The 23030-nt window shown below is 37.2% G+C and overlaps 2 protein-coding genes across 3 annotated transcripts; both read right to left on the bottom strand.

Moving 5' to 3' along the window:
* Positions 1 to 1654: 1654 nt before the first annotated feature.
* On the bottom strand, positions 1655 to 14760 carry slc35e1 (solute carrier family 35 member E1). The gene is given in 6 exon segments (NM_213074.1): positions 1655 to 2553; positions 4797 to 5042; positions 7984 to 8109; positions 8188 to 8325; positions 8852 to 8922; positions 14383 to 14760. Coding segments are annotated over 6 exon segments (1128 nt in total). The 5' UTR covers positions 14714 to 14760; the 3' UTR covers positions 1655 to 2337.
* A 2579-nt stretch (positions 14761 to 17339) lies between these two features.
* Positions 17340 to 22026, bottom strand: LOC141376514 (mediator of RNA polymerase II transcription subunit 26-like). 2 transcript variants are annotated; one of them, XM_073916282.1, is made up of 3 exons: positions 21808 to 22026; positions 21183 to 21257; positions 17340 to 19077 (listed from the first exon to the last, which is right to left on the bottom strand). In XM_073916282.1, exons 1-3 carry the CDS (start codon positions 21874 to 21876, stop codon positions 17794 to 17796), a joined length of 1428 nt encoding a protein of 475 aa, XP_073772383.1. In that variant the 5' UTR covers positions 21877 to 22026; the 3' UTR covers positions 17340 to 17793. The 2 variants fall into 2 exon arrangements, with proteins under 2 accessions (XP_073772383.1, XP_073772382.1); XM_073916281.1 differs by having other exon boundaries at positions 21183 to 21260; positions 21808 to 22022.
* Between the last annotated feature and the right edge of the window lie 1004 nt (positions 22027 to 23030).

The following is a 23030-nucleotide window of genomic DNA, read 5'->3' as shown; positions in this document are numbered from 1 at the left end:
GTGCAGAAAAAACAGCTAGCTTACAAATATTGACCTCACCCTACACATTTGCTAAAACCAGCGTAAGTTTGGGAACAAGGATGATAATGGACCAGTACAAATCCCCAAACCCCCGCAGGCGTACTAATAAAGAGAGTGTTTGTAGAGATGAAATGAAAGACCATTTACAGCTCCACAAAGAACCTTTAAGTAAACAGACTTAAAATTAATGATCATTTAATAATCTGAAGACCCTTTAAAGATCGCACGGATGTTAAATGTTCTTCATGGAACCATCAATGCTGATCAAATCATTTAATGTGTTCAATGCAATCCTCTCAGCGGAACACATTTACCCTAAAAACTTGTCCCAGACTCAGGTTTTACACCCTATAAGGGATTGAAACACCTCCAGGAATATTGCACCTTTAAAAGAAAACATTCACACACTGTAAAACCCAACAGTCAACTTTATCAAATGAAATGAGTGTAGTTAACTCAATTTACTGAAAGTTCTCATTTGAAAAGAGTTTTGAACTCAGTGTTGAAGGTAATGAGTTAATTTAATACCTCATTACTTCAACTTAAATGGAGTAAGTTCACAGTACATACAGTTGAAGTCACAATTATTAGCCCCCCTGAATTATTAGCCCCCTGTTTATTTTGTCCCCAACTTTTGTTTGACGGAGAGCAGATTTTTTTCCCCAACATTTCTAATCATAATAGTTTTAATAACTCATCTCTAATAACTGATTTATTTTATCTTTGCCATGATGACATTAAATAATATTTTGCTAGATATTTTTCAAGACACTTCTATTCAGCTTAAAGTGACATTTAAAGGCTTAACTAGGTTAATTAGGTTAACTAGGCAGGTTAGGGTAATTAGGCAAGTTATTGTATAACGATGGTTTGTTCTGTAGATTATAAAAAAAAAAAATAGCTTAAAGGGGCTAATAATTGTGTCCCTAAAATGGCTTTTAAAAAATTAAAAGCTGCTGTTATTCTAGCCGAAATAAAGCAAATAAGACTTTCTCCAGAAGAAAAAATATTATCAGACATACTGTAAAATTTTCCTTACTCTGTTTGACATAATTTGGGAAATATTCAGTAAACAAAAAAAAAAGGGGGGGGGGGGGGGCTAATATTTCTGACTGCAGCTGTATATAGATTTTTTTTTTTAACTCAAATGGTTTGTTGTCAAATGGTTATTTGGTTTTACAGTACTCAGTTGGTTTGAGTTCTCTTTATTTATTAGGTTTTACTGTGCTCAAATTTACTCAATTGGATTAAGTACGCAATACTCATTGGGGTTAGTTTTTGAACTTAAATGATTTGTTGCAATCGGTTTCCTCAAACGGTTTGAGTTGCCTTAACATACTGGGTTTTACAGTACTCAGTTGGTTTGAGTTCTCTTCATTTATCGGGTTTTACTGTGCTCAAATTGATTCGTTTACTCAAAACGATTAAGTTTGCAGTACTCATTAGGATTAGTTTTTGAACTTAAATGGTTTGTTGCAATCGGTTTGAGTTGCCTTAACTTATTGGGTTTTACAGTGTAGAGTTCAGTGTAGAATCAGCAGTTTTTAAACGCTGTGCTCAGATCTTTATTCAATACGAGACACCAGAAATTGTCACTATTTAAAAAACGTAAAGAATTACGAGCCTTCAACTCTCCCTTGGCAGACGTTTAATATTAAACTGGCTCATAAATCATAACCATTTCACACAAGAGGCCTGTCGACAGTACAAAAAAGATACAAGAAATAAACAATAAGCATGAATATGAATGTACAGCATGATTCAAGTGATCTCATACAGTGACCTCTGCCTGATTAAACACCCCAGAGGAGGAAACAAGAGACTCCTTCACAGATATTAGACATTCAGAAATCCAATGGGGTGTTTTCAGTTCATGATATAATCGATCGATGCAACTTCCTGTATAAAAATAAATATAATATTTACAAATAAAACAAAAAAAAACAGAACGTTGACTGATACCCTGACGCGTTTGTGTTTTCAGTGACCCAGTGTATGTAATATGGCGGCGTTCTCGCTGTTCGCTCGCAGTAGCATGACGGCCACGAAGATGCACTACATTCTGAACTGCACTGAAATGCAACCTGTGCAAAAACCACTAACAACAATTATTCCCAGCACCTTTCTAAAACCTACACATACCACTGAGAGTTTGAACAGCAAAATAAAAGGTTTGTAATGAAATAAATAACAGGCCTGTGGAAAAAAATTAACAGTAGGATTTTGTGAGTACACACTCCTCATCCAGTTACTCGTCCGTATGAAAGATGCACCCGCTGAAGCACTGGTCTGAGAGCAGTCTTTAGAGTCCCGGGCTCACACGACATACTGACTGGAGCTGTAGTTTGCTGTGTAGGCCTGTCGGCTGTACTGAAAGTGGTCGGTGAGCACTGTGCTCCGGCCGTGCTGAAAGTCTGAGCTGTGTGTGAAGGCTCCGGTGCCGTTGGACTGCGGCTTGTCGAATGACACCACATCCTGTGCTGAAACAGGCAGCAGTCCCTTTTTGGCCTCCTGGTTGGAGTCGTATTTCGCCTAGTGAGGAAAGCAATTAGAAATCATTGGTGTTCGCATTTTTCACTGCACAACATGCACCTCGTAAAGCCTGAACTATACTTCTGCGTCGAGTGATCGCTCTGATAATAACATTTCTGAAACACTAGCAAGCAGTGAGGTTTCTCTGTTCCACTGTGTTGAGTTTAGCTTATTTGTTTACAGGGGCAATGCACACTAATGAACATTACTGTAAACTGTGCCAGAATTAGCCAACAATGGCAATTTTTCATTTGTAGATTCCTGACAGAATGCTTAAAAGTCAACACCTACTTCTAGTTGATCATTTGGTATCAGAAGTGGCTTATATAAAAGGCAAAGGCCTCTGGATTATGCTTATTTTACCAAAGTAAAACATGATCAAGCCTTGATTTTTAATGATTTAATTAGTACAGTAAGGTCTGACTTTGCTTAGACAAAAGTCTTGTCATTTAACAGAAAAAATGTCCAGTATAGAAAATAATGTCATGCTGCAGTGGAAACGCTTGGAGATGAGCTTGGAGGACTGCATCCATACATCTCTACATGACTCAAATCACTTATTAATAGTCATCTGGAATGGCGAAGAAAGCGTTCCTGCAGGACTCCCAGAGTTCATCAAGATACTTTGGAATCATCTTCAATGCCTCCTCCTCCATCTTACCCTAGACATGCTCAATAATGTTCATGTCTGGTGTCTAGGCTGGACAATCCTGGAGCACCTTGACTTTCTTTGCTTTCAGGATCTTTGAGGTGGAAGTATTTGCCCTCTCCTGTGGTTTGTAATGTAATGGGCAGGACACCTCAGGCTGTCTTGATACCTCAGGCTGTTGGCTGCAGATCTCTCGCACGCACCCATACTAAATGTAACCCCAAACCATGATTTTTCCCTTTACCAAACTTGACTAATATCTATGAGAATCTTGAGTCCATGCAGGTTCCAACAGGTCTTCTGAGGTATTTGTGATGATTGGGATGCAGATGATTCATTGGCAATATTGATCTTCTGCCACTTTTCCAAATGATCAACTAGAAGTCAAGGTATTATTTGTTGCACTTACAACTGGGAATCAACGACAAGACTTTTGTCAGGTAGTGTATTTTGAGTAATGCTGGAAATGAGTGCAATACTATTGTAGAAGTAGCTCAAAATAAGGCTGAGCGAAACAGGGAAAATATGTGACATGCGATGTTGTTATTTTCTTGTGATATAACTTGCAAAACACTTATCATATACAATTTAAAAAAATATATATATGTAATGATAACACTAAAATAAACAGGTAACATATTTTTCTGAGCTAAATACATCTAAAAAAATAAATCTGGGTGAAAACATTTAGACTTCAAAATTACTGAAAACCTCAGCGTAAATTCGGACTGAATACACATTACTTGATGCTGAGGTACAATTTGGCCTTAAACAACTTTTTTTGTTTTAGTGTTTGACTTTATTATTTCTACTTTTTTTCTCATATCGCTATGAGAATAGGTGCTGCTTTAACATTTACAGCTTATCTGCATTTACGATTTATAGTTATTTGAAGTCTTTTAGAGCTTCCTTTTGCATAAAATAACCAAAGGCCGTCATGTTTTCATACATGATTATATTCGTTTTTGACAGCACCAATGTTTTAAATTCAAAAGAGTTAAAAAAAATTCTAAATTTGGTAAAATTGTAAAGCAGAACAGCTAAAAAGCATGTTATTGTGACAATAACATTTGCCATTTTCTAAAAAAGCAAAAAAATAAATAAATAAATAAAATAAATAAATTATATAAACAAACCTTAATAGAATTAAAAATGAAATGAAAATAAAATTGGCTCCTTAGACCTCCCCAACTCAAATGTTTTAATGTGCAGCATAGTCAGAATTGCATTGCAATTCAGTTGATTTTAATTCTTAACAATTGTTATGCTATCAGCAAACACCAAAACTTCCACCCCCAGATGCACCAGAAGGAAATATGTAAACTCATGACATCAAAATATTTTATTTTAAATCTATTTGTAATTTATTTAATAAAAAAAGTTTAATTTCTTGCCAAACGTCAAGAACAATATGTTTAGAGCATCCAGATATAGTGGATTAAATGGGTTAAGATTTTATACAAGTCTATTCTTAATAAATCCAGTAAATTCAGAGAAACAAGAAAATCACTGCGTATGGAACATACACAGAACAATTGAATAAAATGTATTCGAGTAATTCTGGACTCTTATTTGTGTTGGAATTATAAATTACCTTATTATAGAGGAAGACGCCTAGTATTGCTGTCATCATGCCGATAATGTTGGAGGTGTTGACGGGGTTCCTGAGCATCAGTAAGGATATACTGATGACCATGATCCTCTTTGTTGCGTTGGCTACAGCGTAACTGAGTGGGCTGACCAAGTTCAGCACACTGAATGCGATCATGTTTTGAGCAAAATTGCAGAAACCACTGATGAGGAGCAGCATGAGAGTTCCTGTCCAGCTGGAAACCTCCGACTGCACAAGAAAAGTCAAAACAAGGATTGTGGGTGTGACAGTCACACAAGTCATTACAGTCATTAGTCACACAAGTCATTACAGTCATTAGTCACCCAAGTTTGAACTTCATCAAATCTGTTTTAAACAGTTTTAAACATATTTCACTAACCTCACAAATGCCAAAGACGTAAAAATGTTTGAGGCTATAAGATTTTTAAAATGGATTTTTCTTGTGCTCACCAAGTTACATTGCAGTTTATTTCAATCTGAAATACTTATTTTGATATTTTAAAAATAGTAATGTATTAAAGTCATGGCAAAACTGGATTTTGTATCATGAGGCGGTGATTTTTTTTTTCTTCTAATTCTAAGGAAACCACAACACTTTGGGAAACTTTTATAAAAATCAAAAATATTTGTGAAACAATTCATTTTAAATGTAGATTTTTGCTTAATTAACGAAGAACTCTACATTTCTTACAGCATTTATTCACACTTTTTAGGAATAAATAAAACTGTTACATTATGAATTTGATTAATATCAACAGACCCATCGTTTGATTTTAATAATTAGTAAATTAGTGAATACCTGCCAACCCTCCCGTTTTCTCCTTGCTATCATCCCGTAAAGATTTCTCCAGTATTTTCAATCTCTCTATGAAGGTTGGCAATAAACAATAAAGAGCTGATCCTCCCTATATGCAACCCATACCACCGAACCACCAGCGGACGCCCATTGCTCTTAAACTTGAGTCTGTTCTGTGCTTTAACCGTACTGTCGATAACCGTACTGTCGAATGAGTTCACACACTCAACAGTCAGCGCTGTTCACTGAGCAGTAATAAGGAGACTGAATTCATTGTACAGCTAAATAAATACAAACAACAACACTGATGAAAAGTCATGTGTTGTTTCAGTTTGATCAATGATAAACATCCTAAAATTCCTCTAGAAGACACCGTTGTAATATCATTTCTCTAATATCATATTAAACTATACAGTCTATTAAAATATGTTTTTATTTCAAAATATTCAATTCACAAATAGGGAAGGGTATCGTTAGGGTTTTAATGGTATTACTACTTTTATCAATACCACTTATGCCTAGTTCAGACTGCATGATTTTCGTCCCGAGTTTGACTCGCCGACAGGTTTTGAGAAATCGCCGACAAATGCCTGAAATCACAGGCAAATCGATGCACTTTCGAAAGATACTTTCACTTAGCCATATTGCTTGCGATGTTTATTCAGCAATGATTCTCCAGTACCGATAGCAGAACCGTTAACGTCAGAGCTAAGGTGTCACGATTTCGATTTTTAATCAAAATCGATCGAAATTTATGCTTAACTTCGAGTATTGAATCAAAAAATAGAATCGTCGATGCTGCCACGCCCCCATGTCACGTTAGCTTGGCTTGCCAAGCGGGAAAAAAACAGGCTTGTTGAAGTGCTTGTTAAACTGCAGACGCAGGAGACCCGTCGACAGAGCTTAAACCCTCTCCTCTTTCAATGAAGTCGCCGGTGTGGAAGCATTTTGGATTTCCAGTGAGTTATGTTAACAATGTTCGTGTTGTCGACAAAAAAAACACAGTTTTGCAAGCTCTGCTATGTACAAATTACGTACGGTTCGTCCGATAGACAACACCGGCATCTTGATCCTCCGCCCGCCCCCGTTGCAAATCCGCTCGCGAAAAGTACACACTCAGGCCCTGTTTACACTGTCTTTGTTTTTAAATGGCATTTTAGAACGACAACGATTTGACATCCACAATGGCGTGTGGCATTTCTGAGCAGCCCTCCTTCCTCTCTACCTCTGAAAATGCACATCACGTGACCACACAGACACAGACGCACACAGCCATGCGCTCGAGACAGCAGGTCCAGGCAGTCAGAGGACTGCTTCAATCTTTCACTCACTTGTACTTAGTCATTTTAGCGCACACCTCAGATACTGGTGGCTGGTTCCTTTTGGTTGTGCGTCTTTTTTACCGACGCCATTATAACGACACAGATCACTGCCTATTCACGAGTCCCGCAGAAAAAAGTGATTGACAGGTGGTAATTATGTGTGTATCTTGCCTTTATTAATTTACTGTATGATTTGTTTATGGGTAAAACAAAGACCATGCAGGTCAGGGAGTTTAAACGGTAGGCTACAAATAATTAAATGGTCATTAATTAATTAATTATTCATAATCGAAAATCGAATCGTGCCTTTAGAATCGAAAATGTAATCGAATCGAGGATTTGAAGGATTGTGACACCCTTAGTCAGAGCCTATCGATACTTCTGTCTTTTATAATGTAGCAATGATACCGATAAAGTACAGAGCTTCAATACCCATCTCTAGTCACAAATAGGTTTCTTCCCTTTCCTCTCACACAGAACTTCCAAGACAGTGGGAAGAGGCTATGGAAGTTGCTAAATTAACAGATTTAAATGATCTCATTCATTAATGGCGACTAATAAATAACACACAATAATGACATGGTATGGTTTATCCAAGTCGTTATTATAATTATACTAATAATTCGATTCAATTCAGCTTTATTTGTATAGCGCTTTTACAATGTATATTGTGTCAAAGCAGCTTCACATAAATGGTCATAGTAACTGGATCAGGGTAGTTCAGTTTAGTTTAGCTCAGTTCAGTGCTGTTTAAAGTCATTACTGAGAGTCCAAGCACTGAAGAGCAAATCCATCGCTGTGTAGCTCTACAGATCCTGAACCATGCAAACCAGTGGCAATAGTAAAGTATATAATTCAACTCCTTTATGACTGCGTAGAAAACTATCAAACATGCTGTCCAATTTTGTGTAAACGGAAACTTCAACTCACAGAAGGATAGAAGGATTAGAAAGTTAAATGTAAATAATATTAGTCCATAATAACCACAAAACAAAAATTTCTGCAGATTCACCCATAAGTAGCATTCGATTTAACAAAATAAGAAACATACCAGGTCTCCATCCATCAGGAAGCTAGAAAGGTCCACTAAAATCCATGTGGGCAGCATAAACAAAAGTGCGTTGAAGCCGAGGATGTTCAATAAATGGAGGTGGTGAATCCTTGTGTCACGCAAGACCTGAAACAACCACAAATATTACATTCACACAGGATGTCAATGCAGATTTTTCTTAAATAGAAATCATCAGATATGAACCTTTTTGGAAAAGATGTTCTGTAAAGAGAAGCAGAGTGTTGCTGCCAGAGCGCTGATCAATCCAGACATGTCGAAGGACAGTTCGGTGACCGTGGCCAACAGGACTCCGCCGATGATGGGAATAAGAGACACGTAAACCTGGTCAAATGAAAGCCAACCTTATCAAACACCAAAACACACAACCCAGTCTTCAAAATGACATGACTAGATAGGGGTGTAAGATATTTTTATTTAAAATAAAGGTCTTTATTAATTTAATAATTAATTAAATAATTAATTTAATGGCTTTATTAATACTTAATAAAGTATTAAAATACATTTCAGTAGTTCGGTACTTCCCCCTTGTGCCATTTCATTGTTATTACACATTTATTTTTTAGACTTTTTTAGTTTGTTTTATTTTTATGTTTGTATTTGGGTTTTTACCAAAATCTGGTTTAATTCCATGTCAACAGCTCTTTTATAAATATTATTCCCAGGAAAAAAAACATTCATGTGTTCAATACTTATTGTGTAAGAATTGTGTAGTTATTAGTATTAAAAAAAATAATAATAAAAAATCCACATCAATGTCACACACCCCTACTAAGAATCAATCAGTGACTAATTAAACCATTACAGCAGCATCAACTACATGAGTGTGTGTGTTTAGATGCAGACAGACCTTTGTGGTTTGCTTCTCTTTCATGATGATCCGAGACAGCAGCACCACCCAGATGGGCATGGTGGCCTTCACTAGGATGGAGAGAAGGAAGAGAAGACAATCAGTCATTAGTCTCATCACATGTTCTTCAGTAAAGTCCTTGTGAGCGCACCTGATGTTTGAAACATCTCAGCTGCAGTCGAGTCCGGACAAACCACACTCACATGCTCCCTGCTGATTCCTGCACTAATACTGCTTCATATTTAAAACACACAGCTGTTTACAGCCATCTACAGCTCAACAAACTCAGATGCAAGGAGGATTTGTTGTAGTTCATCTGACACTCTTAAAAAAAAAAACAAAAAAAAAATTTTTTTTTTCTTTAACAGTACTTGCAATGTCTAAGCATGGGCCAGGATAAGATTCTGACAATATGATAACCTTGAATAAAATGATCACTGTTTTATAGTTGCTCTAAAATAAGTTAATTTTAAATTAATATTCTGGAACAGTAAACATGTCAGGCTAATAAATAAAACAAAAATACTGAGCATGTTTACATAGACAGACACCAATAATCTGATTAAGACAATACTCTGATTAAGAGTTTATCATGTAAACAGAGATTTTTGATTACCTTAATCTGACTAAAGTCATAATCGAACTAAGAGAAATCGAATTAAGATGTGGATTATGCCAATTTTAGTTGCATTATTTAAGTGCAGTACAGACATGTAAACACCTTAATCATAGGCGAAGGGTGAACAAACTCCAGGGTAAGGCTATTATGTGCTGCCCTTTAATGCGTTGAAAAAGATTTGCGACTGACAAAGACGATGTTTTAACAAAAGCACTGCCCATCAACAAATGTCTATTATATTTAACACGCACATTAAAATATTTTATTAAACTAACGCACTGATCTACACTACTGGTCAAAAGTTTGGGGTCAGTTTATTTCAGTTTATTTATTTAATAATTTTATTTAAGAATTTTATTAATTATTAATATTAGAGTAATTTCTGAAGTTGGAGTGATGAAGCTGAAAATTAATCCTTAAAATGACTAGTATAAATTATTCCATTAAATTATAAACAGTTATTTTATAGTGCAATAACATTTCACAACTTTACAATGTGTTATGTATTGTTGATGAAATAAATGCAGCCTTGGTGAGGAGAAGCTTAATTTAAAACATTTAAAAATTTTACTGACCCCAAACTATGGACTGGAAATGTATATAATAATAATAATAATAATAATAATATAATAAATTGTATGTATATATTATATTATATTATATTATATTTGTAGCCTTCAAAATCTTCCTTTTAGACCCGGCATTATAATTGTTGATGTTGTCTTTGTTGTTAAATTGCAAAAATGTGTCAAGAATACGAAATCACTCTCTTTTCACCAGGCCAATCGAAAACTGAACTTGTTCATCAGCAATAAATATTTGACCTTGAAATGTCATATTTGAAATGTAAAACTCTAAACGACTGCCTAAACAAGATTACAACACTATACGTTAAAATGAAACTACCAATTTAATTTAATGCTGAAAACTAGTTAAACCAGAATAATATATTATTATACCCCTCTCGTAATACTCATTTGTCTTTTTAATACTTATGTTCTTGACTAGCAAACCAGAATAGTTCGCTGACCAATAGTTTGCTGATTTCGTTTTCATGCTGCTGCGAACTCCAGTGATAAACAGCCCTCATCAGTGCAAAGTGCGGAGTTGGATAGTTTCATTTTTGTGTGGAGGGGAACTTTTAATTTGACTGACAAACTTACAATAACTTAAGTGTTCTGTTAATCATCAACATTAAGTTACATTCATATTCCGCCTTAAACCCATGTTACATGTTTTCAATGCAGTTTTTTTTTCTTTGCTGCTATCTCCGTGGTCTGGCCAGGGGGAGGCTAAGCCTTCCTCAGCCTTACACACGCTCCGCCTATGACCTTAATCAAACTATTACCGTCGTGTAGGATATTTTTTTTTTTAGTCTATTGACCTTATTCTCCGCAGACGCGTGGGCGCTGCCATTTGAATCTTTTTGGCACGAGACTTCCGGTCTCATTCACTTCCATTCATTTTTAGACATTAAAAACTGCTTGTTTCGCTGTTTGATGTTGCAAACTGATATTTCCTTGTTATATTATTCTACTTGGTCTGTATAGTCATGCAAACATTTGTTTGTAGAGCAAGTAGTTTGACCGTTTTTTGCCGTTTATTATTTCTTGTCATTTCTCCCATAGGCGACTGAAACGGAAGTTCTAAGACAATCGCGAAAACAGGCGCACTTCCGATTTTTGAATAAGGTCAATACACACACGATGCATAGAGTGTTTTTTCCCATAAGTCGTCCTGCATCATATTCCATTAAAACAACATTCTTCCAGTTGCTCATACTCGCATAAAATATCTTGTTTATCAGGGGGGCATGAATGAAATGTTTCTGAATGAAAGTAAAAGTGCCAAAAAAAGCCGACAAATTAAAAATAAAAGAGCTCAAATTACTTGAATCTCTGGAGGAAATGTGAATAGCGTGTTGACACAATGACGTTAATCGAATCATGCTGATAACATGTAAAATAGGATCATGAAAGGAACATTCAAAAAGCAGCTCATCTAAACACCTTAATCATATTATTGTCTTATTCAGATTAAGGCAAATAATTCAATTGCTGATGTCCATGTAAATGTCAGTCACTGATCTTCATTAGTTCGAAAACACACTGATTTCTTTAAAAGAAAAAAAGACATCTTTGGAAATCTTTCTTTTCTTTAGATATAAGTGATCCACAACACTGTTCAGGTCAATAGCATGCTTGGATGTTGGTGTATGAGCAATTTGTATCACAAATGTTTGCTGAATCATGGGCTGACCAGTAGCTTTTGATGTGGATGCTTCTTTGCTGCATGTTTTCATGAATAATAAATTAATCAATAAATCATTTACACCAATCTAAGACTTTAAATGTATGATTAAATACTGATTACAGAGACAAAAAGGGTCTTACTTAGGACTGCACAATATATCGTTTCAGCATTGTCATCGCAATGTTTGCATTCGCTACAGATACATTGCAAAGATATGCAATGTTGAGTCTGAAATACAGTTGACCAGGAGCTACAGAATTGTATTTGATCACTGTATTTCTATGGAATTTATATGATTTATGCAAAACAAAATATTTTTCTTAGATCTTTTGCCTTGTTTCTAGTCCAATTTCAAAGCAAAAACACGATTATTTCACTTACCCATCCGGCAGATAAGTTTGCTTTCACCTATTTCTTCTAATCGTGAAGACTAAACAATATTTTACTTGTTCTGAGAATATTTTGATATTTGGACAAGAAACAAGACAAAACAAAGCAATAGGTTTTTTGCATTGTGATTATTTAATCTCTGTACGTAAATACTGTTAGTCTCCACAGAAAACCATCAAACAGAGCTATTCAAATCATCATGTGAAACTGTATTCATATTGCAGAAAAATAAAATATCGCAATATCAGATTTTTCCAATATCGTGCAGCCCTAATGTGGATGCTCCTTTGCTGCATGCAAATCGCATGACAAATCTAAGACTTTAAATGAGTGATTAAATACTGCTCACATAGACAAAAATGGTCAACACTTAACAGTAATTAGCATACAATCTAATTAGGTATATTTTAATTATGTTGGCGACCACTTATACAACCTAATACTAATCCAATAAAAAAAGTGTAATAAAAAATATTTGTTGATAAACGGAAAGTAAATTTAAAAAATGGCAAAAATAAAAAATACAATTCCCTGACTTGAAATGTCTGGAATAAACCTTTTAAAACTCCCTCACCCGTGCTCCCCGTTAAATGTTTTTCCAATAAAAAGCTGACTAGTCTAAACTACTAAATGGAAGCAAAGCAGATAAGTTCTTACATTTTTAAAGAATTATCAACAACAAAGAAGCAATAGCACATCATACTTCCTGCTTTCTGATAACTAAAATATCCAATTATTATTTATAAATCCAATTTATTATTCTAAATGCGTTTAAAAGTTGTTTGGATACTGGAAAATTTTAGAGCAAATTTTTTTTTTAAATCCCTTAACATCTGTAGACATTCAAATATAAATGTAAAACTACATTTCTCGCTTTCATACAAACGCGCGCACCCATTACGGATAACAAATATACTGATGTAAAAATAAAACATACTTATTCAGACTTGTTAGTCAAAAAATAGACATAGAAACATAGAAATATCTGATCATGCTAAATTATATTTTAAATTCTTCAAAACGGTGGAACGGTAAAACATAATAAGACCTGTTGGTTTGAAGGACAGTTGCTGAATATCATTTACTAATTAAAAGTGTTTTAGCATAAGGTGGTAACATTTCAAGTTCTGAATGCTTTATGATTGAGGTAAAGTTGATTTTATATTCACACATTCGTTCATTTCACTGTCTCTATATCGTTTACCATGCTAATTTGAATATTCAATCAGAATTAGCATGCAAGTATGACTTCAAAACGACATCAACACTATCTAATTGACTATAAACATGGTTGTGCTTTGATAGTCATTGGCTGCTAATATGATTTGCAAATAATACTTTTCTGAAATTATATTATTAAGGACAATGTCTGAGAACTTTACCTATTTTTCTTTCTTCTCTATTTAAGAACGCACTTTGCAAAGTTTTTCAAAGTGAATACCCTTCTTCATCATGATTACCATAATTTATTTGACACGTTTACCTTTTTTAGTTTGTTCAAAATTAACCTGCAGAAAGACAGTTAGTAACATTATAGTAAGTTCTGCTTGCCTTTAAAGTAGTTGCAGGGAGGTTTGAAGAGTTACATTTGTTATTATTATAATAAATAATAATGAGCTGAACTTGTTAAAAAATGAATGGCGCCACATTGGCATATAGCAAAAGATAGGAATGGCTAAGTCACTCTTAAATATTAATAATACGAAGTCAAAGCTTTTTTTCTGATTGTTTGTAGATTTTAAGTCATTGTATACTGCTGCGCCCTGTTGTTGTCCATTTAGCAGATTTTACAGCAGGAACTGATAATCATAGAGTTTCCCCAAACTAGACTAATCTGTATTACAGAGCTGCAGCCACGCAGGTGGATGATGTGGCAGTATGTATTAAGAGTGCGGAAGTGACGTAGTTCAGAATTAAAACAAAGTGTGGTGCTATTAAAGCGTGGACGTACAGCAATGACGAGTCGTTGAATGCTCATAACGATTATTTTCTTCGTGTTTGGGTGAAATGTACGTTTAAATTGGCCGCTTGAATCACAGCTGTGGCTAAAGGTTAATTAGTGACAGACAGCGCACTACAGCAACAACATTCACTCATTTAAACTGAAGACTTGTTTACGTGGGAAACACTTAGCAACGGACAGAGTCCTGCTGAACAAAACAATTCGGTGAAGCTGAGTAAAGACGTTACACTTTCATTGAGTTTAACGTTAAATAACAAGGCCCGTTAACAAAGCAGATATGACTATCCCAAAGCAGTCGTGACTTACCGGTGTGCGCGTACGACACCGGAACCTTCCATATGCTGAAATGGGCCGAGACGGAGGCGAAATATTTCCCGAAGGCGAGCGGCAAGATGTACCAGCGGTAGTAGCGGGCCGGTAACTCCGTTCTCGGGACGCCCCAGGCTCGTAGCAGCGGCGGGAGAAACACGATGATGGAGACGATATGGAAAAGCGACACTGTGACCGGATAAGGGAAGCTGTTGAGGATGATTTTATTGATCACGTTGCCGCCCGAGCTGACCGTATACCAGCACAAGCACAACACCGCGATCCGCATTCCCTCCCGTACGGGTGGGCGCTGCTCCGTCGCAGCCATCTTTCAGCCCGAACCGCGACGCTACGAGCCGCACTGGAGGAATCGCTAGTGGATGCGTCACGTGACTCTCTGAAGACACGCCCCCATGAACATCCACCAAATTAACCATAGACTGTGTAACACACACACATTTTAATATATACACATTCATATACATACATATATATATATATATATATATATATATATATATATATATATATATATATATATATATATATATATATATGTGTGTGTGTGTGTGTGTGCGTGTATATCATTCATTCATTTTCTTGTCGGCTTATTAATCTGGGGTCCCCACAGCAGAATGAACCACCAACTTATCCAGCACATGTTTACATCGCGGATGCCCTTCCAGCCGTAACCCATCTCTGGGAAACATCCACAAACACTCAAACACTCATTCACAAACACTCATACACTACTACAGACAATTGAACATACCCAATTCACTTACCGCATGTGTTTGGACTGTGGGCATAACCGGAGCACCCGCAGTAAACCCACGTGAACGCAGGGAGAACATGCAAACTCCACAGAAACGCCAACTGAGCCAAGGATCGAACCAGCGACCCAGCAACTTTATGTTCATTTTTCACCATAGGTGCCCTTTAAGATCAGTTATTTTGGCATTTATCGTTGAATATTTTTTTTGTTCCTTTACTAGGTACATCATCGGTGCTACAGGCTGCAGTGAGGACACACTCGAAATTTGGGCTGGATTATGATGCTACACAACACAATTTTGGCCTCCAAATTGATGACAGAATCCAAAAGATGTAAGCAGCCATGCCTGTGACATCTTTGCTTCACTTTTGTAGATTCGAAGGAAGTGGAAACCGGACATCTATAAATTTAATCTATTTTATTGCATTTTTAACAATTTTTGTATAAAATGCACTGCAGGGTGTTTAATTTTACATGCAACTGTATTGCATTACAATTGTATTTAACAAATTATTGAAAAAAAACTACAATCCTAAAATTATTTTGTTTGCTTATAAGGCAAAATGTTGTCAGGAGACATTGAGGAACTGTAGTTTCCATCTTGTCCTTTTGTCTTCCATATAGTGAGACCACAATAATTCATTAGCATGGTGTAGGGCCTCCTTTTGCGGCCAATGCAGCATCATTGGGTATGACAGATACAAGTCCTGCACAGCAGCCAGAGATATTTTGATTGAACTTTTCTTGCAGAATAGTAGCCAGGTCACTACATGATGCTAGTGGAGGAAAATGTTTCCTCACTTGCTCCTCCAAAACACCCCATAGTGGCTCAATAATATTTATATCTGGTGATTGTGCAGGCCATGGGAGATGTTTAACTTAGTTTTCATGTTCATCAAATTATTCTGTCACCAGTCTTGCTGTGTGTATTAGTGCATTATCATCCTAATACACTGCACCACCTTCAGGATACAATGTTTGAATCATTAGGTGCACATGGTCCTTCAGATTGGTTCAGTGGTCCTCGGCAGTGCCCATCTAGCTTAAGTATTGGGCCTATAATGCCATGATATTGAGCCCAAACCAGGCGCGTAGCCGGGTGGGATTCGGGTGGTTCAAAAGAACCCCCCACACCCACTGACAAAGGTCCAGAATTTTGCCACTATATTCTTATTTGACCTATTTTGACTGATATATCATCATAAATTATGGAAATAACCCGCCAAAGGTTTTAAGAAAACGCACATTATGACATAAGTGGTTAACTTTCACTATTGACAGACATGTTAAAAAAAAAAACATTTTACAAGAAGCCTAACTTTCATTTTAAACCTTGAACCTTATTCTTGAGATAAAAATAAAATGAGCAATGAAAAGGTCCGAAGCAGCAAAAGCAGCCTATTGAAGTTAATTTTAATACTAATTATGCTGTGTATAAAAATCCAAAATCAAACAAAACGTTTTCAGGGGCAGCTTAAAAAATGTGTCGATGTTGTTTGTGTAAGGGATTCATCAGAATAAACATCAAAATCGATCTAAGGCACTCAAAAAATGTGGAAAAGTTTATAAAAAGCCTTTATTGACATGGCTGTTCCTTAAAACTGCAGCTACATCAGGTTACACTGATGAAGTCAAGTGTTATCAAAACGTGTAGGCGCAGTTTTAAGAAATAGCCGTGTCAGTAAAGACTTTTAAATATTTTAAAAACATTTTTCAAGACTGACTTTTGCTGTTTATACTAATTAGGCTGTTGATGTTAGATATATTTTCAAGAGAGGCTAGAAGAAAATCGTTAAGCTCTTTTTTTTATATTTGTTTATTATAAATCTTTAGTAAATATTTTTGGTACATCAAAAATGGAGGCTACAACAAGCTAATCCAGCTAAAAATGTTGCTTAAAATGTCACTTAAACATCATAATTAAATAGAAAATGAGGTGAATAACTGCAAAAAAGTCCACATTTTTAGGAAAAAAGAGCCACCCCTTTCACCAGGCTGGCTACGAGCCATCACTGATCCACCCCCATGCTTCACTCTGAGCATGCAACAGTCTGGGTGGTATGTTTCTTTGGGGCTTCTCCACACCGTAACTCTTCCGGATGTGGAAAACACAGTGAAGGTGGAATCACTAGAGAACAATACTAGTTTCATGTTACAAGTAACTTCATACATTCATTCATTTTCTTGTCGGCTTAGTCTCTTTATTAATCCGGGGTCGCCACAACGGAATGAACCGCCAACTTATCCAGCAAGTTTTTACGCAGCAGATGCCCTTCCAGCCGCAACCCAACTCTGGGAAACATCCACACACACTAATACGCTACGGACAATTTAGCCTACCCAAATCACCTGTACCGCATGTCTTTGGACTGTGGGGGTAAACCAGAGCAACCGGAGAAACCCTCGCAAAGGCAGGGAGAACATGCAAACTCCACACAGAAACGCCAACTGAGCCGAGGATCGAACCACTGACCCAGCAACCTTCTTGCTGTGAGACGACAGCACTACCAACTGCGCCACTGCCTCGCCAACAAGTAACTTATATCCATAAGATAATTGACATCATGCATGCAAGACGTATTATGTCATTGTACACTGGTAAAACTCAGAACAGTGGTCTTATATTGTATATACTAACTATGTTGGGGCCATGAAGAATTTGAGAAACATGTCCTTGAAGATTTAGAGTCTGTAATGTTGACATAAGGCAAGATTTGAAGTTTATTCCCGTCCCCATATGGATCCAGGGTTATAGACTGAGTCCATTCATACCAGTTGTTTCGGTTGTCAAAACATCCGTTCACACCATGCCATCGCTGACTCCTTACCCTGGTGAGATCTCGCTTGGTGACCTCTCGACTGACACCTGGAAGGTCCATCACATGGAAACCCGGAATAAATGTTTTTCTGCACTCCTTGGGGATATTTTGCTTTTGTGTGAAGTTCTCATCTCTGGAAAAGTCTATCTCTGATCTCTCTAAAGTCGGCAAGCTACTCTCAATCAACTTTGACATCTCTCTCCAGTTTGTCGGTTTAGATGAACAATCGTTTTCTTCCAGATGTTCAGTCCCGTGAAAATCACCTCCTATAGATCTCTGACAGTCTTTTGGAGATATCTTGCTTGCTGTGGTTTGGATGTGTCGAGTATGAGGGTCATACGCCGCTTTGGCCTCATGCAGTGTTGTTTTGCTACTGCAATCATCAGGACGACAATCATACCTATCGATGTGATTGTTATGCTGATCCTTCCTCGTTTTATCCTCAGAAGTCTTCATGCTGGTGTCTGTTACTGTGCTGGTTACCATGTCCCGGTTAACATTCGTCATCACAGCAGGTTGGAGTATTTTGAGGAGGTCTAAAGACTGCTGAAGATTTGAACGGGAAGAAGTAATGCAGGTGGATTGTGCTGGTTCCTGAGCCGACAGAACATGCTTTGTGTTGTGATTGTCGGAGATGGAGTATTTCTGCAACGTGTGCTGGTCTCTGATTATGACATTATGGTCATCTTGGCAATGCTGAATGGGCTGAGATGTTCTAAAGCTTGTGAAATGCTGTGAATGCTTGATGGATGAGCAATACAATCTGTTGGCAAGGATGGGTATTTTACTCTTTCTTAAACTGGATGTATGATTCATGGTTTTACCTGATAGAGAATCCAGAGACACTTCAGCCTTCTGGCTAATGCTATTCTGGAAAATACTTTGACTGTTATTTTCAGTGCGGGTTTGTGCTGATCCAGTATGTTCAGCAGATGTTGAATTGACTTGATCTGCCAGGCTGGAGAGATTTGGTTCCTTCCTTTCATTTATGCCAGCTAGTGTCTGCCAACGTCGCACAAGCTTTTTTAACCGTTTAACAAGATATTTATCGGTGCTCCTTTTTCTCACATCGTTGATCAGCTTTCCAAGTCGGGTTTCCTGCAATAAAACAATTTCACTTTTAAACACCGATTTTCAAGAAGCTTTAAATCATTTGATTAATTTTATTTTACAATATGAGAAAGGGGGCGATGCCGTGGCGCAGTAGGTCGTGCTGTCGCCTCACAGCAAGAAGGTCGCTGGGTCGAGCCTCGGCTCAGTTGGCGTTTCTGTGTGGAGTTTGCATGTTCTCCCTGCGTTCGCGTGGGTTTCCTCCGGGTGCTCCGGTTTCCCCCACAGTCCAAAGACATGCGGTACAGAAGAATTGGGTAGGCTAAATTGTCCGTAGTGTATTTGTGTGTGTGTGTGAATGTTTCCCAGAGATGGGTTGCGGCTGGAAGGGCATCTGCTGCGTATTAAGCCGACAAGAAAATGAATAAATTAATATGAGAAAGGTAATAATATCTTTTACAATACAGTTTTTTTTATAAAGGCAGTTATTCCACAAAATAAATTTAAAAAGTTGAATATTTAAGAAAAGGACTTGATCTTATTTGATTATTCATTCATTTTCTTGTCGGCTTAGTCCCTTTATTAATCCAGGGTCGCCACAGCGGAATGAACCGCCAACTTATTCAGCACATGTTTAACGCAGCGGATGCCCTTCCAGCCGCAACCCATCTCTGGGAAACATCCACACATGCTCATACACTACGAACAATTTAGCCTACCCAATTCACCTGTACCGCATGTCTTTGGACTGTGGGGGAAACCAGAGCACCCGGAGGAAACCCATGCGAACGCAGGGAGAACATGCAAACTCCACACAGAAACGCCAACTGAGCTGAGGCTCGACCCAGTGACCTTCTTGCTGCGAGGCGACAGCACTAGCTACTGCGCCACTGCTTCGCCTTATTTGATTATTTTATTTTAATCTTATAGAAATAGTTGGCAAAATATGATTTTAGATGAACAACACATTCCAGAATTTGCATCTCATTTAGGAGTCCGCTACTGTCCATTTCGGTCATGGACACATGCTTTGAGAGCATTTATGAATAAAATATGCAATTTTCCATGAAGTCAACCCGGGGTGTTCAAATATAATTGGCTAAACTGGCAGTGTAATTTTCGGTAGCATTTGCTGCATCATCGTTAGAATTTATTTGTAACATTTTGTAACGGCAGAAATAAATATGCATTCACACATAATTATGGTTGAAAATGTCAACATGGGTGAGGCAGTGGCGCAGTAGGTAGTGCTGTCGCCTCACTGCAAAAAGGTCGCTGGGTTGCTGGTTCGAACCTCAGCTCAGTTGGCGTTTCTGTGTGGAGTTTGCATGTTCTCCCTGCCTTCGCGTGGGTTTCCTCCGGGTGCTCTGGTTTCCCCCACAGTCCAAAGACATGCGGTTCAGGTGAATTGGGTAGGCGAAATTGCCTGTAGTGTATGAGTGTGTGTGTGAATGTGTGTGTGGATGTTTCCCAGAGATTAGTTGTGGCTGAAAGGGCGTCCGCTGTGTAAAAAACTTGCTGGATAAGTTGGCAGTTCATTCCCCTGTGGTGACCCCGGATTAATAAAGGGACTAAGCCGACAAGAAAATGAATAAATGAAATGAACATTTTTAAAGGTGGCACATTAATTTTAATAGCTGTATGACGTGAGTTTCTCTGAAGTGCTCACTGGTGGTCTGGTCTTTGCTAATTAAAATCTGAAAATTAGTTTTTTTTCTTCGTCTGCTCAACCTAAAATAAATTAATTTAGATTTTTTATAACCAGACAAGATGGTCACTCTATAAAATACTGGCTTGTGTCAACCTAAACCTGAGGAAGTTTGTGTTAATAACTCCAGCATATTTTAGAATGGCTGTTTTGTGCTCATCAGAGCAAGCTAATACATGTTTTGTAGGGTTTAGTAACGTTTTTATTTATTTATTATTTCTATAAATGTAATTTATATAATTTTTATTCATCATTTGTTTGTTTCATTTAAAATTGTGCATGTACTATTCAGCCTTTTCCCATATTTTGTAATATACTGCATTTGTGAAGCTGCTGTGCTCCTCCTTTGTGATTTTAGTCTTATTTATTCATGTTTTCACACAATATAACAACACATCATTTTCTAAATTAAACTCTGTGCAAACATACCGAGTTAGTATCTTACCTCTAGAGTCTCTTTAGTCATGGGGTAACTTTCCAGACAGCATATCACATCCAACACAGCCACCATGTTCTGTATCTGCTGACAGGTAAAGGTTAAGTTCATGTCACTTCAGACTTTCAGTCTACATCATCTACATTTACTGCTATTTTCCTCTATACACTGAGGTCAGTTTCTGTGTCTTTTTCAGACATGAACGTTCTCATATATTTTCTCATATGTGCACCTGGAGCAGTCACACTTTCAGTCATCATTTGTGGTTTCAAATGCAAATCTGCTTGCACGCTCATTCCTGTAAAACTCTGTGAAATAATGTCTATAAAACTTGCTTTAAAAAATAAATCCCACAACAGATTGAGCAAACCAACAGTCAACATACATGTAAAAATAAAATAAAACCAGCCAATCTTTCCTTTTCAATGAAACAACCAATTTGAAATACTGTAGTGAGGAACTTTTGTCCTTTAATTTACCTGAATTAATTAAAGGAATAAAAACAGTCATGCTTACAAATGACAAAACTTTAAGACAAAACTTTCATAAAAAAAAATAACAATCAAGAACACATTTAGCATAAACGACATGCATTTAGAAGGACTTCCCATTGCATTACTCAGCTCTTACTCACATTGTTTTGAGCATCGACGGCCTGCATGAGCTGCTCTTTGAGCTGTTGGATACTTGAAGCTCTTTTCATTGTCAGAAAATGACACTTTTAAAAACGACGTCCACTAATAAATGTACAACAGCATGAGAACACAAACAATATGCAAAGCCCTTTTTAAACCTGCATCGTCGATATGAAACTACTACAGCCAGTCCCGTTTGAGCTCAACTCTCCGTGTCCACATATGAATGCAAATGACTTAAATGGTTTCAGCAGGTGCAAGATGGGCTTTTAAACATGATTTAAAGAAACACTGCACCTTTTTCAAGGCTCTCTTTACAAGTCTCCTAGAGTTGAACAGCTGACTTGAAATGTTTTTTTTTTTATCCATTCAGCCATTTCTTGCTCTGGCGGGGTCACTTTTAGCTTAGCATAATGAATTGAATCAGATTAGACCGTTAGCATTCACTCTAAAGAGTTCAATTTTAGTCTCATCAGACCAGAGAATTTAGTTACTTATGATCCAAGAGTCCTTTAGGTGCCTTTTGGCAAATTCCAGGCGGGGGGTAGCTTCTGTCTGGCTACTCTACCATACAGGCCTGATTGGTGGATTGCTGCACAGATGGTTGTCCTTCTGTAAAGTTCTTCTCTCTCTACAGAAGAACGCTGGAGCTCAGACAGAGTGACCATTGGGTTATTGATCACCTCCCTGACTAAGGCCCTTCTCCCCGATCCCTCAGCTTAGATGGCCAGCCAGCTCTAGGAAAAGTCCTGGTGGTTCCAAACATCTTCAACTTATGGATGGAGGCCGCTGTGCTCATTGGAACTTTCAGAGCAGCAGAAATGTTTCTGTAACCTTCCCCAGCCTTGTTTTTTGAGACAATCCTGTTTCGGAGGTCTACAGACAATTCCTTTGTCTTCATGCTTAGTTTGTGCTTTGACTTGCAAGGTCAACCCTGGGACCGTATATAGACAGGTGTATGCCTTTTCAAATCATGTCCAATCAACTGAATTGACCACAGGTGAACTCCAATGAAGCTGCTGAAACATCTCAAGAATGATCAGTGGAAACAGAACGTACCTGAGCTCGATTTAGAGTTTCACGGCAAAGGCTGTAAATACTGATGTACATCTGATTTTTCAGCGTTTTTATTTTTAATAAATTTCTAACAATTTCAAAAACTGTTTTACATTGTCATTATGGGGTATTGTTTGTAGAATGTTGAGGAAATAAATTAATTTAA

The sequence above is a fragment of the Danio rerio genome, chromosome 11 (genome assembly GCF_049306965.1).
Source record: "Danio rerio strain Tuebingen ecotype United States chromosome 11, GRCz12tu, whole genome shotgun sequence".
Taxonomy (NCBI): Eukaryota; Metazoa; Chordata; class Actinopteri; order Cypriniformes; family Danionidae; genus Danio; species Danio rerio.
This window is presented reverse-complemented; position numbering and strand designations above follow the sequence as displayed.

What these genes read in the sequence shown, in the direction of transcription:
- LOC141376514 (XM_073916281.1), bottom strand. Translation starts at nt 21,876, where the DNA reads ATGAAAAGAGCTTCAAGTATCCAACAGCTCAAAGAGCAGCTCATGCAG. An exon ending in CCGTCGATGCTCAAAACAAT is followed by an intron (nt 21,261 to 21,807) that starts GTGAGTAAGAGC and finishes TTTACCTGTCAG; the next exon opens with CAGATACAGAACATGGTGGC. An exon ending in TGACTAAAGAGACTCTAGAG is followed by an intron (nt 19,078 to 21,182) that starts GTAAGATACTAA and finishes GTTTTATTGCAG; the next exon opens with GAAACCCGACTTGGAAAGCT.